The sequence below is a fragment of the Alosa alosa genome, chromosome 19, assembly GCF_017589495.1.
Source record: "Alosa alosa isolate M-15738 ecotype Scorff River chromosome 19, AALO_Geno_1.1, whole genome shotgun sequence".
In the NCBI taxonomy this organism is placed as follows: domain Eukaryota; kingdom Metazoa; phylum Chordata; class Actinopteri; order Clupeiformes; family Clupeidae; genus Alosa; species Alosa alosa.
Genome location: NC_063207.1, coordinates 13,830,434 through 13,845,923, shown reverse-complemented (window position 1 = coordinate 13,845,923; position 15,490 = coordinate 13,830,434). Strand labels below are relative to the sequence as shown.

Here is a 15,490-nt window from a genome sequence, read left to right as displayed (position 1 = left end):
TTACCTTATAAGAGCAGAATAAATATGGCTATGAATAACAATGTCGATATTATTTTAAATGTTGGTGACACTACATTAATAAGGAGAATAGCAATAATAAACAATAATGTGAATGCAATATCAATGGGCAATAAATGGAAATCAACAAATACTATAACATACAAACAATGACTCAGAACAGCCTAAGTGCATGGTGAACAAATATGTCTTTACACCCCTGTAGACAGGTGCATGCAAAAACACAGAAAGCAGACAAAGGATTTTGTTTTATAACACATGTAATAAGCAATGCACATTTGAAGATGTATTGTTTTGTTCTTCTAACATCAATAGTAGTTGTGCAGAGGTTGTAACATAATGATAAATACATGCTGCCTGTCACATTATGAATATATACCCTGTCTTGTCTTGCACATCAGAAGCAGCAGCACTATGCTATTACATCGTTCACCGTAGGGACTAATATGAGGGAGACTGAGCTGCCAATCTCTCTTAACAGGTCCTGCACCATATCTACAAATATCTGTTCTGCTCTGCACAAACATAAGCAGGGTCTGATTTAGCGTGGCAGAGTGCTGATTGACAATAACATGGTTCCCTGCAGTGTTTGGTTGATTCCCATTGATGTTTGTGGGTTCTGTTTGACTGTACATTTTATGTGTGGCATCTCATTCCTCAGTTGTCTAACATGTTTTCTGGCGGCCACTGATTGCATTAGCAGCTGAAAGACCAACTTGTAACAAGGTCCCAATTGTGGATACACCCATTAACAGTCCTTGTGACCAATGACATCGGATCAACTACAAACTTTTGATTGATTTTCAACAATGAACAGTTAGTTCAGTGTAATATGTCCAGCTCTCTCCCCATCTTAATAAGTCAACATTATATGATATGACCCTATTTTTACATTATAGCCTACATATGTTATAGCCTAACCCTTATCTATAGGTGACTGATGAGATTCATGTTAGCATATATTTATTGGCGACACAATTAATATTGGAGCTATTTCACTGTCGTGAGACACAGGCGTGCTTGGTAGCCTAGACTCACTTTAGTCATAGGCCAACATGAGACTTAAGCCCCTCGTGTGTCGTCATGACTTAGGTTAGCCTATGTTCTTTCTGTTGTGATTATCTGTAGGACATATTGTCTGTGCAACACAATTGTAGGCTAGGCCTATATTTGATTTTCAGTAAGCTTATACATCAATGATAAAGCTTCTTTACTTTTTTGGTGTAATTATTTAGTTTTTTTTATCTATGTAGGCTATTTTTTTAATGTTACATTATTATTTTGTTAATACATGGAATAAATCACCACAAACACACGCGACTGTAGCCTATTGGCTTCTTCTGTAGCCTACCCGGCTTGCGCAGCGTGGCTAACAACGCCCATTAAACAAGTGTAACCGTCGGCTCCTCGAGGCTTAATACTTAAACGAAGTTACAGCAGCTATTAGGCCCGAGGTGCAGTGAAATGGCGTCATCTGGTGGTCATACAATTCACCCGCTATTAGACCCGAAGTGCAGGAGAAGTGGATATTCAACTACGCCATCCTTCAGGTCGCAGCGACACGTAGGTGTACTTTATGTGCTGTGTCATGCTGCCATCTAGTGGTTGTGGAATATTCAACACCCATTATAGTTCTGGGAATAGATGTGCACTCGAATAAATGTTGTACTTTGTTACAAATGATTTGGGTAATCCATCTGATAAATTGTGTTTTTCTTTTTATACTTCGTACCTTTATAAATTAAAGTGTATCATTAAGGTACCTTTTTCAATGTCATTACTCTGACATTCGACATTAGTCGACCATAAATTTGGGCAATGGGCACATTGTTAGGGGTTGACACTGCATAAGATTTCTCCACATTACTTGATCCAAATTCTGTGATTTTTGTTGTATAAATGTTGTACAATTATGTAGTTTCGTATCAAAGTGGAATGGTGGTTTTCATAAGTCAGCGGCGTTAGTTTGAGCACATAATTGACGTTTTGTTTACATGTGTTCAATGTAAGTCAATGGGAGCCGAAAATCCATAAATAGCGGCGTCCAAAGGATCTTTTGCCGGATAGCATGACGGCGGTGCCAAAGGGGCATAGGGCAAAGTCCTGTGTGTAAACTCACTTCCTGGATCAGAATCTACATACAAGAGAGACGCAACACTGCTACAGACTGCCACTGCCACTCAGCTGTAACTGGAGAATTGTGTCTTTCGAGCTATACTGTCATTGTTTCTAATAAATATACACACTGTTCTGAAACACCACGTGAAACCCAACAGATCCAAAACTTGGCTAACTAGCAATCGCTAGCATAAGTTAGCTTTCAGTAGATGATACACAGCCTCTCAGCATTACTCACATTCATATTTCTTATTGATAGCTGGGTATTTGGACTTGATTGCTATTTGCTCTTCGGTGAGATCCAGTTGACGATCATCCATTGTAAAGTATTTCCATAGAGTATTCCACTTCTTAAATGTTACAAGCAGAGAAGTTTGCCTTCTTCTTCTCTGAGATTTTACGACAGCCTGCATCCTGATAGTTGCATTACTGCCATCTTCTGGACACTGCTATAAAACCACGTTTATTAGGCCTAAGAGGTTATACCTGTTTTTGTCAGTTTTCAAAGTAGGCTAAAAGTCACTCTTCCTAGGCTACAACAGTGTCAGAACCCATTAGAAATTCTCTGGTGGCATGCTGTAGCCTATCTGTATAGCGCGCCGTGCCAGTACCTTTATACGGCTCTGGCGTATGCTAACAACTCACTTCTTAGGTCTAATGGTCTAATGTATTGTTTTTGATTAAACCTAATTCAGTGACTTTTATCCTTTATTTATGGTGGACAAAGAATATGTACTAAGATAAATAAGAAGACCACTGGTCATTTTGGGCATGATATTTACATTAATCTGTTTTTAAGGTAAATAATAGTAGCCTTTAGCCTAGAAATCTAGACGCACCCTAGCGGGTCTGGCTCGTTAGGCTAAGTAGCCTTGGGATCACATGCAATATGCATCTTCAAATAGGCTACCCTACAATATTTTTTTATCCCAAGTAAAAGTATGTCAACAATAAAAATCAGATATTGCTTTGTCATAGATGCATGTGGTTTGTATAGGGAGAAAAACAATACTGTACTGTTGTTGGGGGCTCGTGCCACTCGGCTACAGTCCTGCGATACGTCCTGTACAACTAACCAACTATACCAACCCTAACCCTAATCCATGGGACAGTAGCCCGGGACAGTAGGCAAGTGGCACAGGACAGTATAGTACGATATTAGGAAAGTGGCGGGACAATAGACAAGTGGGACACACCACCAAGACTACAGTACTGCTACTGCAAATTAACTGCAGTAGCAGTACTGGCAATGGTGCCAGCCAGATTATATCTCAGACAGATTAATGAGTCTATCCCAGCATAGGATGTTGGACAGGTTTACAGACCTGTGGGGAGTGGTTTCTGGTGATGTCATATGGAAAGCAATTCTGATGACAATGAATGAATGCATTTGTTTATTGTATATGAATTAATTTGTATGTTTATTGTCATTATACACAGGTACAACTAAATTATGTGTAGCCTTGCTCAGTTCAGTTTAAATGTGATGAACAGCATGACTGTTGTAGACAAATACTATAGGCCTATTTGAATCTGTTCACAAATTTGGAAAAAGTCACAGAATAATTTGTTGAGGGTAAGAATGTTGTGGTTCATCTCTCAATTTTGATTTAGATTGCTATAGCTACATCAGACAAGTGAGGTTGATTTAATGCACATTCAGACACTTTCTTTTAATCATGCCTTTACAATGACATAATCACTGTGGGCCTAGACACCTATCATACATAGAATCACTTCAATCAAACTTTCAGAAGTGCTCAGCATTATAATCATAGCATATTTCAATATGTATATTTTAGATTATAATATTTTGCCAAAATGTGTTTGGCAGGGTCAGCAGAGTATACATGATCAACAATAGACTATTTAACATATATGTTGAAATATCACTGCAAACATACAGATGATCATATATGTTGATTACATGATAATAACTGGCTCCTGGGTAAATTGATCTTCCAATAGTGACTGCTCACAAGTCTTCTCCTCCACCACTGGCCATGTCTGTATGCTCACTGATGCTAATGCTACACCTGTGTAGAAAATATAGCATTGTTTATTACATTAAAATGCAAGGGGGAAGAAAGGTCTTCGTTTTCAAATCTGTAAGAACTACATAGACAAAGTCATGTCTTTGAATTCAGAATTACACAAAATATAATGTGAAAGGAAAACTGAAAGTATTTTTTCATTTTTACTTTCGAAGGCTGAACCTTTCAGAATGCATCTAAGATATAAGCAACACAAAGTCACATGTTTGCCTACCCTCGCTCCTCCACAGGGATGAGCATCTTTAACTATCATGAAGTAGTACATGCATGATAATACGATTGCTCTTGTCTGTATAATGTGAGGTGTAGTGAAAGTAATGGATACCCATAAGACTGAAGCTCCAGTAGAAGGCTGTTCTTGAGCTGCTTCAGCTCTGCATTGGCCATCCTCTGCATCTGCAGATCAGCCTTCAGCTCTCTCATAGTCTCTTCCAGATAAAAGATGCTCTCCTGAGTAAAAGTTTAAAGATTAAGAATATTCATTCATTCATTCATTCATTCATTCAATCAGTCAGTTAATCGGTCAGACAATCAGTCAGTCATATATTGATGCATTCATTCATATTCTTTCAACAATGCTAAAAGATTTGATTTTGAGTGGTTTTGCAATACATTAAATCCACTAAATACACTCACAAAGTAAATTCTACCCTTTTTAGCTTGACATTTCCGGCCCCTTCCTCTGTCCTACTGCCCCCCCTCTCTCTTTCTCTCTCTCTCTCTCTCTCCTCATACCTTGTATTGTGTGGCACTCTCCTCCCTCTCCCGCTCCATCAGTGCAATCTTCTGCTCCAGGCATTTCCTTTGCAGCGAGAGCTTGTGCGCCTCCTCCTGTAGGGGTAGGAGACGAGTCCTCAGCTCCTCCGTGAGCTCCCTGCTCCTCCTCAGCACCTCCTCTGCAGTCTGTCTGCGTCTCAGCAGGGCCAGCACACGGGGCTCATACCTGTGGCACACACACACACACACACACACACACACACACACACACACACACACACACACACACACACACACACAAAATATACAAATCTATAGTGACAATTAGTATTAGTAAATAGTGACTTAAATTAGAATTATACATGTCTGGTATGTGGTATGGCAGTTAAGATAACATTCCCTCTGCATCCATGTTTTCTATTTCCAAGGTCACAGTGAGGTTAAAGTCATACACAATATTCTACGGAGAACTCTCTTTTTGGAGGTTGGCTCCACAGTTATAGGTTACACCTAAACTTGACCTAACCTATTTGCACTTTTTTTCAAAATACCAATAAGTACCAGTCCTCCAGCATCTTCATACTGCCGCAAGTATAGCTACTGAGGTCAGCAGAGAAGCGTCGACAGTGAGAGAGGTCACTCATGGTACGACGGCGTCGGCGTTTCTTTAGGTTGTTTTGCTGACTATCCATTTGTTTTTTGTGGTCCTCCCGAAGCTGGGCCACCTCCTGTAAATGATCCAGGACCTGGGACTGGAGCTCCTCCTAGTGGCGAGATAAGGTAAAAACCAATCATAATCTGCCAAGGAGCAATGACTGTTTTTTCTTTGTGTGTGTGAAGTAAAAGTCTTAAACACATTTTTGTGTCAGATCAGCACATCACATGTGGAGTTAATAATAATAATAATAATAATAATAATAATAATAATAATAATAATAATACATTTTTATTTGTATTGCACTTTATATTAAGCAATCTCAAGTGCTACAGAGTTGAAGAAATATACCAACACTAATGTGAAAAACACACATCTACAGTTTGTTTACCCGATGCAACATAGAGTACGAAGGCACTAAAAGTGTTCTTATGCAAGCTAAGTTCTATTTGTTAATTGTGTTGTATGGTTGCATATTTGAGGACTTTGGTGTGTATGTGGGGTATATGGTATCCCTGCACCTGCATTGCTGGAATTCACTTTTTTAATCTGTGTGTGAGCTGTGTGCTACAGCACCTGCTCTAACATACCTGCATGATGACAGACTGAGCCACCTCATACTGCAGTGCCGACAGATCCACCTGGCTCTGGATGCTGTGCCTGGTCACGTTGAGCAGCTTCCGCTTCACCTGCCTCACGTCCTCCTGCCGCCACAACAGCTGCAGCTGTGCCCGCGTCAGCCGCCCGTACGCCTGAGCCAGCTCCGCCCGCACCGCCCGCACCGCCTCCATCATGGGCTGCTCCAGCTGCAGCAGCTCGTGCACCAGTGCCTCCCGCCGGCGCTCCAGGACACCCACCTCCTCCAGGCACGTCCCGAAATGAGCAGCCACCTCCTCCTCCACCGCCCACTGTGGTGGAGGGGATGTTTGCACAGGCAGCAGCGCAAAGCAGAGCGGAGAGATTTGCATTGCCAGAGAAGCACAAGACTGCGCAGGTGTAAGGGGAGGTGTCTGGGTCAGGTGAGGAGCAGACACCTGCCCAGGTACAGAAAGGACTGCCTGGGGAGGATGGGACACAGTTTCTGTTAAAGAAGCAGAAGTCTGTGCCTGGATGGTAAACACGCCTGTTAAGGGAGGAGATGGAGAACGTGAGCACTGCATAGGAAGCTGAGGAGTCAGGTGCTCACTGAGAGAGGCTAAGGTTTGAGCAGCGACACAGGAAGAGGTTTGCATGGGTCCTGGGGCAGATGGCTCCATACTAGCTGGAGCGGAAGCCTGCGCAGACAGTGGAGCTGACGTGACACGAGACGTTGTCTGCACAGGGGATGGAGAACACATCTCCACAAACAGAGGGTGCACCGAGTCTGTGATGTGGACGTGCACCTGTTTGTCCTCTGTGATGCCCACTGGGTTCCCTGTCCAGGGATAGTCTGACGCTACTCCTTGAGTTGGCTGAGGCTCTCCCTCAAGCTCACCCCCCACAGAGGGCATATATGCTTCTGCCCTTGCTCCAGACATCCATCAGGGGTAATGGCTGTCTCCGTCGTCTCCATTTAGTGGCGAGCTTGGAGGTGGCTAGAGGAAAGACTGAATATGTAGCTACATAGTCCTTTTATCAGAATCATTACAATTTCACAAAGGTAAATCTTTTAACCTAGTGTCAACCTAGTATGCATGATTATTATTATGTGACTCTATCAAAGAAAACAATAACTTTTATACTCATAAAAATAAAAACATCCAACCACCCTTCATGTTATCCCAGAAAACAGTCACTAATAACACCAGGTGAGGACAAAAAAATGCATACACGCATCAACCAAATCAATTGTGCTACAAAAGCATCCAAATGTCATTCATATTAAGCCCTTTGTTGTGACGTTAGCATGACACACGCACTCACCCTTGCCAACTTTGTTCTTTTGTTAGTTTTTAATAGCCTCACTTCCTGATTACGTTTCCAGTTAAATCCTCTGGTATGTCCGAACAATCTTAAAGAAGTGTCTGTGTAGATACAGAGACTGCAAGACGGAGATAGAGAGAGAGGGAGAGAGTTATCCCACCCCCTGTTTGTCTCCAGGAAAACAGAAAAACTGTTTGTGTGTATAAATAAATAGTGAGGGAGGGGTAGACATTCTATCCTCCACCACTGGGGAGGGCTCTTGTATTCCCTCTCTCTCTGTGTCTGCACTGCTCCCTCTCCTTACATTTCCTTGTGTCATTTCATCATATCTTTCCTGTTTTCCTTTTACTTTATCGGTCTTCTTGCATAACCTGAATATCTCTCTTTGCACACTTTCACTTCTCATTTTCTTTTGCTCTCTCCCGTGCTCTCACTCACTGAGTCAGTCATGAAGAGGTCATGGTGAGTGTGAGAGGGGGGAAATGAGGATCGCTGTCCGAGTGCCATGGTATTTTTGGACTTATTTATAGTCATGTGGGTGAGAGTCTGGTCCCAGGAAACCTGTCTGTGTCTCACAGAAAGATTCGCCCTCACAAGAATATCCCAAAGCCAAGACGAAAACAAACAGGCCCTGTAAGTCAGACGCAGGGTAGCACAAGTTAGATCAAAGAAACTGTGGCAATGGAATGCATACAGAATAACAGTCCAATACCACACATACATAATTAACCATACATTAACAGTCCAATACCACACATACATTAACATGACTTTATCTAATATGATATTGGGCTGCTGAGACTTCATTACCATACACCGAAATCATGTCAATTACCTAGTCTCTCTCTCTCTCTCTCTCTCTCACACACACACACACACACACACACACACACACATACATATGCATACACGTCATAACTTTGATGTGCCAAATAAAAAACAGAGCAATGGCCAGTTAAAGTCAAATCACTTGGTGGACGACACCACTATCTGAATTGATTTCAGAGACGTCCTCTGCGCGGCGCTGAAGTGCAATACTAGGCTACATCACAAGAATACGGATAGGGAAACACCCCTCCGCACCGCACCTCACCTGTGTGCATATATCTCCAGGTAAATAGTTTAGCATTGCTTCACTCAGCAGGAAGCATGTGAAAATCAGGATGTGGATTCAATCTAGGGCATCAGTGTCCGCGTGAATGTTCTCCAGCCGCATGGGAATTTAGGAGAAACAAACTTTTCTTTCGCGTAAATGGAGCTTCTGACGGAATGGTTCACCTGAGGAATCTGACGGAACATTAAGAAAACTTCAAAGATACTGCGTATCGAAGATCATGCAGATGGATTATAATTAGTTTAGAATGCAAACAATATATCCGAGATACAAGGCGGAACGAATCTAACTTTTGAGGTATGTGAAGATGCTATTTAAAGGTTTGGCAATGTCTAAAATAACCGAAAATAATCATGAATAATAGTTTTGATGTGACTGATGTTTTTAAGTAAAATTCCACCGCAACGTCCGAGTTTAAACCCTATATATCTATGGTTTACCAATCTTTACGTCACACCATCCTGTGCTGCAAAAAGACAGGAAAAGATGATTATGCCAAACTCCTTGATAATAGCCTTTCAGTGTAGATGGGCACTATTGTTTGTTTAAGCGACAAACGATACATTTTATTTAAGGCTAGTAGCATCTTACTTAATAAAAAGCAAGACCAGGAAAAAGGATTCGGTGATGACTGGACTCTGCAAGCAGAGTTTCCTGTCTCTGGTGTTTCCAGAATTTACCCTGAAGGCTTGGGTATAGGCTACCTTCTGTGGGACCCAGACATAGGATATTGATTAGGGGAAATATTGTTTTGGGAGAATAGGCAGTCTTCCCCACTGCTTAACACTGCGTGCTGGGATTATTTATCCAACCAGGGCACTGATTGTACATTAACCTACGAGATATCTCCGGTGATTTCTGAGTGTGTCCAGGCTACTCAAATATCTCCCTGATTCCCATACTGGACTTTGATCTCCATGGTTCGAAAATGTCAGTTTAAACAACGATTGTCAGGACAACACCCCCCACCCACCCCACCCACGTACTCACACACTACACATTTAAATGATGTAGCCTATATCTTCCATAACCTATCATACTGGTCATTCCAGAAAGATGGGCAAAGGCTTGGTATTTGGCTACTGTGCCACTGGACCATGAAGGACTGGAGAAGAATGAGTGCGTCAACTCTTTGTCTTAAACAGGGAGATGAGAGGGATGCGAGATCAGGCTACATGTGACTAATCAATTTGACTAAACAGACTAATCAATTGCTGAGAGGGGGGGGGGAGGGGGCACACATGGCTTAAGCATAAGATAGCATAACAGTAAGTAAATGTGAATATCCTGATCAAGGCTGTCTGTAGCCTACTGTTTGTTAAGGGTGTGTCTACCATACCGTACCAATCATTCTGCCATGCAAGGGCTTGTTTCCGTGGAGATTCCTTGTGAGTTATATAATCTCAGGTGCTTGGCAGATCTTTGCGGGGGCTGGCACCACCAGCACACATTCCCTCTCTCTCTCTTACACACACTCACTCACACACACACTCTCTTTCTCCTTCAGACACACGCACACAGACTCACACACAGACTCACACACACCTGTTCACAGTCACACTCTTTGCATCCACACATCTGGTCGAGTTCACATGCACTTGATCATGGATATTATACAGTTCTTCCTATAGCCCATGACACACACACACACACACACACACACACACTGCCAATATATACACTGCCAGGCCCTCCAACTTAATCAGCAAACTTGCATCACAGATCAAGCTGCAGGGCAACAGGAAGAGCCCCGTAGAGCTGAGGGAGTGAGTGGCAGAGTTACACTGTGGGCGGTGATGTGCCTGTGCCTGTCACAGGACGTTCACCTCCATTGCCGTAATCCCCATTGTTAGCGCTAAGCGTGCTACTGTGCAAGAAGCACCTGAAATGGGTGAAATGGCTTTGAAGAGAACACAAAGAGCTTGATTAGGTCATCCAATCCATCAGTACATCTTTTAATACAGTAAATACTTAATAAACATCCATACTTGCTGGTCAAGTTACAGTTAGGCAGTCTATTGTGTGATACAAAAGTGTGTTTTAGTGCTTCCACACATGGATGTTCTGAGAGACCAAAATTGTTAAACATAACCAGAGCTAAACTTACAGCATTACTTTGCACTTTGCAGTCTTCAATAGTTTTGTAACAGCGATGCAGTTGGGTCGGTGTGTGTTTGTGTGTGTGACCGTGTGTGTGTGTCTTGATACACACTTCATATGAAAAGCCCATTCCTGGTTAGGATATTGGCTTGCTTACTTTTCTCCCCTTTTGTTTGCCTGTGCCCAGAGTGTTGGACACACCCAGGTGAGGAGGCCAGGTTCACACATCCATTCTTCCATTCCCCTGCTCTCCTCTCAGGCAGCTCACTGTAGGGCTGACAAGAAGTCAAGCTGCAAATATTGCGTCGTCACTATTACCACATGCAACACCACAAGATTATTGAATGTTACATAAACATTTCTGGTTATTTCACTGGAGAGACTGGTTGTAGCCTAGAAATCTAGACGCGCCCCTAGCGGCAGCAAATGTGGGTCTGGCTCGTCAGACTAGACTGGATGCAGAGTTAGCTGAATCTGAACATGTCAGAGTAACACAATGTATGAATTCGCCTCTTGGTCAATTTTCAACATACTGTGTACCCAATTTGTATAAAACTGCCAAAAGAGTCATGTTACTACTTGTGACAACAATGTTGCATACTGCAAAATCCGGCATTCTGGGCACACATCCGCAATGTCAGAGTGTCCCATGTTCTCCACATCCTGAGTCAGTGTAGCATCAAAATTATTTTATAATTTATAATTTTACTGCATTTCGTTGTCTCTGTACTTGTACTCTGCACAATGACAATAAAGTTGAATCTAATCTAATCTAATCTAATCTAATCTAATGTTATGTATAATGAAGCTGTTATTTTAAGGTAAAATGACTACATTGTAGTTCAACCCAACAATACCCAGAAATTGAGGATCCATACTTGAACTGACAGTCGAAAGCTTCCCCTTTGACACCATTTGGTGCATTATAGCAGATCAAAAAAAGGCAGATCTGTGCACCTGGACTTTAATTAATGGGGCTACGGCATGGCAACTTCTCCACACACTGCCCACACCCATGGCAGGTGTGAGCTGAGCCTTGGTTTTGTCCTTCTGCACCACAATCCTATTTTAAAGAGTCAGCGGGAGGTGGTGTCGTTAACTGCTCTGTTTTGATCTGAATCTTTAATGTTTTTCATTTTCATGGGGATTGTGAGGAAGGTGGATTTCTGTGGCTTTTGTTTAGTCGATGTGTCTGTCTGTGTGACAATGGCATGTAGAAAAAGCAAGTTCAACATTCAATGACGACTACATCTACAATGAAATGGAAATCAATGGAAACACATTTTATGTACAAAGCGCCCCCACACACACACACACACACACAGATACACACACACACACACACACACACACACACATTGTCATCCATATACCCTGAACACATGCTTTGCTTCAGTACAACCCACATCCTCTGTAAATCTCAGATCCGCTCTCAAGAGGACCCTGGGAGCATTTAGGCAGTCATGCTGAAACTTGTCTCCGCTCTGCTTAGCCAGTGAGGACAGAAGCCTGTGAGCCATCGGATTTAAAAAATATAAAGTTTTGCCAGCTTGGATCATCACGATGAATATGTGTGTGCTGCCACTTTAAAATTTCAGCAAAGTTGTGTGTGTGTGTGTGTGTGTGTGTGTGTGCTGAGAGGAAGGTGAATGTTATGGATAAATCCTCTCACACACTCTTCAAACAAAGGCCAGTGTTCCTGTGCCGCACCCCTCTCGCAGTGTATGTGATTTCTCCCTAAGGGTAGGAACACACACACAGAGAGAGAGAGAGAGCCTCCTCTTGAGGCTTCTTTCAAACTTTTGAATAAGGTTGTGTGAGTGTGTGTGTCTGTGCGTTTGAACATTGTGCATGTGTCTAGGTGTGTGAAATATTTAGTTTCTCTGTTAGACAGCAGAGGCAAACACGGGAGAGACAAACCTGCCTCTCAACATCTCCACATAAGGAAAGAACAGGCCGTATTCCCACACAGACTGGTGCTGACACAGCTAGTCATCTTTAAGAGCAGAGTCATAAGCCCTGAGCTACACAAGCTCATTAGGACAGGAACACACGGGGACTATGTCTTCATGTCTTATAGACATGTGTTTGTTGGCTAAGTGGCGATGGGTGTGTGTGTTGGGCGGGGGAACTGACAGGTGTGTGTGATTTTGCGTAACATGAAGGATGTGCTTTCCTTTCAGCTTGGTCTGTTTATGGAAAAAGCACATGCTATTTCTGTTTCTGTTTCTATAAAGTTTACTTTTGCCTCTCTCTCACTCAATCTTTATGTCTCTTAAAGGAGGTGATAATTGTTGCTAACCGTGAGACTGTCTTCCAACATCTTGTAAAGGCTTTTAAAACATCAATTAAGATAAAAAAAAAAAAGCCTTAATCAGCACAAGTTAAAAGAATAGCAAGTCATTCCACGAAACCTATCAATACCTTAAACTAATTAGCCTTAAACCAATCTCGTTCAGTTTAGTGTTTCCCATACATTGACTTATTTGTGGCGGCCCATCACAATATCAACATTGACCACCACACAATGATTTTCCATGTTGTGCTATTTCAATTGGATGGAATTCTGTCATTGTAAAGCTATGTGAACCTTTACACAGCCTCTCCTTGTGTCTCTGTCTCTCAATGAATCTACATGCACATTTAAAGAAAACGTTAACAATCCTGGAAGGCATAGAAGATAACTCGCTAAATTGTGCTTAAATCTGGTTAGCATCATAACCCCGCTACACTAATTTGTTAAAAACTTTTGCATTCAAGTTAATTCTGCAATCCTACCACCACAAATATAATTAAATTATGTGGGAAACACTGCAGTTAGTCGATATTATTCATTGTGGTATGAGAATATTGCAAAATGTTATAACTGAGGACCATATTGAATATTGGTATAAGATGTATATAATTTTGGATTTAATGTTTATATGCTTTCTCTTTTACTGTCTCTCTTCGTGTCCCACGTTCTTCATTACTATCTGCCTTGATATTGGGTTTTGGTTGTTGACAGTCATTTCTTTTTTCCATTGCAGAAGTATACTGTGCACTGCTGCACTGTATTGTGCTGCAACCAGTGTAATGTATATTGTGCTTTCATGGCCATTATGGTATTCTGAGGTTTGGAGTAGTTCAGCTGAGAGTCCTTAGCCGAGTTATTCTACAGGTTAACTAAACATGTTGTGTTGAGTCATACAAAACTGTAAGCTTCTGGAATTGGTCTTGTTTGTTTTATGTAGGAGTGTGATAATTACATGGGTTGTGTGTGTGTGTGTGTGAGAGAGAGTGCATGCATGCATTAAAGACCATGCATAACTGTTTAATTTTCACCAGCTTGCTGATCATTCCACCCTCTTTCCAAACAAGCCTTTTCTCACACCTCCAGGGCTGTTTGGCGAGCTACTGAGTCTACTGCTCCACCTATCTCCACCTATCAAGAGACAGACGGCAAAGAGATTAAAGCCATCCTTACACCAGAAGACTTTGACAAGATTTGGGAAAAGACTTTTGAAAGATTGTAGTCTTTTGAGTAAAGCTTAAATTGGGGGCATTAGCTTAAAAAACTCCAATCTTTCCCAAATCTTGTCATGTCTTCTGATGTATGTGTAGCATTACTAGCATAAATGTGTGCAAAAGGGGGAGAGACAAGGGGACAGGGGTCATTCTTTGTCAAATCAGGCAGAATCCAGAAAAATGCTGGCTTCGCAATTTTCCCAAGATTTTCCCTGCGCAACATTCCCAAGCTGGCTTTGCTTAAAGTTTGTCTAATGTTTTGGTCCCAAAGATCCAATGTTTTCACTGTGCTTAGATTTTTTTAGATTTTAGATTTTTCTTAAAAATTCTTTATCTTGCGAGCTATGTTTGAACATTAATATATAAAAAAATATTATTAGCCTTTCCAACTTTGTAGGATGGAAGACCTTCTCAATATGACTGGACCATTGATGAGTCCTCAGACACATGATTTGCAAAAAAAAACAACCTTATCTGATTTGACACCGAATGACCCAGAGGGAAAACAGTAAAGTGAGTGACGCAGAGAAGAGTCGAGAGTAGGGATGTAACGGTACGCTCACCTCACGATTCATTACGATTCACAATTTTAAATTCATTATACGATGTTTTAACAGGACACAACCTGCAGACAAATTGGGCAAAAAAAAAAATATTCCTTTATTTATATAATCTGAGAGGAACACAAGGTCTGAACTCGTTGAAATCAAAAGCAGATCATGCCCTGTTTAAGAATTACATCACAATTAATTTTTTATGCCAACCGGTTGTAATCTTCACACATTTGTAACGATTTTTAGCCGATTCACGATGCATTGTTACTTCCCAAGACGAGAGACATGGTCTAGCATCAGTCAAAAGGGCTCTATGAGGAGGCTGTGCTGCATTTAGCTGTGTGTGTGATTGTTTGTTTGTTTGAATGTATGTATGTATGTATGTATGTATGTATGCATGTTGGCATGTCCCCACATGGAAGTGAACCTGTTTCTCTGTTTGTTTTCAAATGACACAACAAAGGGCAATGAGTGGGATGTGGTTTTGTGTGACAACTCTGGTGTCCTTTTCCACATAACCACAGTGTTTTGGTAGAGTTACATTTGTTCATTTGCAGGACATGTGTAGTGGACAGGAGTTTTCTGTATGTGGGTGCTGTGTAATGTGCTATGTCTGGGGGCGTGCAGTAGTGGTGGGCGAGGCTGCTACAGCATGACTACAGGCTCTGGAATGAAGGTGTGGAGCCAGAACTAGACAAGGGAGAGAGAGGAAGTTGTGTTGAGAGGCAGGAATCAGGCTGGGATATGTACT

At 41.8% G+C, this 15,490-nt stretch overlaps 2 protein-coding genes across 2 annotated transcripts in view; both read right to left on the bottom strand.

Moving 5' to 3' along the window:
* The window catches only part of zbtb8os (zinc finger and BTB domain containing 8 opposite strand), a 14,987-nt gene extending 12,433 nt beyond the window's left edge, over window positions 1-2,554 (bottom strand). Inside the window, exon 1 of the mRNA XM_048228084.1 lies at window positions 2,375-2,554. Within this exon, the coding sequence (XP_048084041.1) occupies window positions 2,375-2,549 (175 nt within the window). The 5' untranslated portion in view covers window positions 2,550-2,554. The remainder of the gene's footprint in view (window positions 1-2,374) is intronic.
* A 963-nt stretch (window positions 2,555-3,517) lies between these two features.
* Window positions 3,518-7,628, bottom strand: LOC125284177 (syncoilin-like). The gene is made up of 6 exons (XM_048227980.1): window positions 7,465-7,628; window positions 6,153-7,136; window positions 5,469-5,671; window positions 4,926-5,133; window positions 4,516-4,640; window positions 3,518-4,172 (listed from the first exon to the last, which is right to left on the bottom strand). The coding sequence occupies exons 2-6, from the start codon at window positions 7,077-7,079 to the stop codon at window positions 4,112-4,114; spliced, it is 1,524 nt and encodes a 507-aa protein (XP_048083937.1). The 5' UTR covers window positions 7,080-7,136; window positions 7,465-7,628; the 3' UTR covers window positions 3,518-4,111.
* Between the last annotated feature and the right edge of the window lie 7,862 nt (window positions 7,629-15,490).

Excerpts from the sequence above, each read along its gene's own strand:
- LOC125284177 (XM_048227980.1), bottom strand. The coding sequence starts at position 7,079 with ATGTCTGGAGCAAGGGCAGAAGCATATATGCCCTCTGTGGGGGGTGAG. Across the intron at positions 5,672-6,152 it reads CTCAGTCTGTCATCATGCAG|GAGGAGCTCCAGTCCCAGGT; the intron begins GTATGTTAGAGC and ends TCTCGCCACTAG. Across the intron at positions 4,641-4,925 it reads AGAGTGCCACACAATACAAG|GAGAGCATCTTTTATCTGGA; the intron begins GTATGAGGAGAG and ends ACTTTTACTCAG.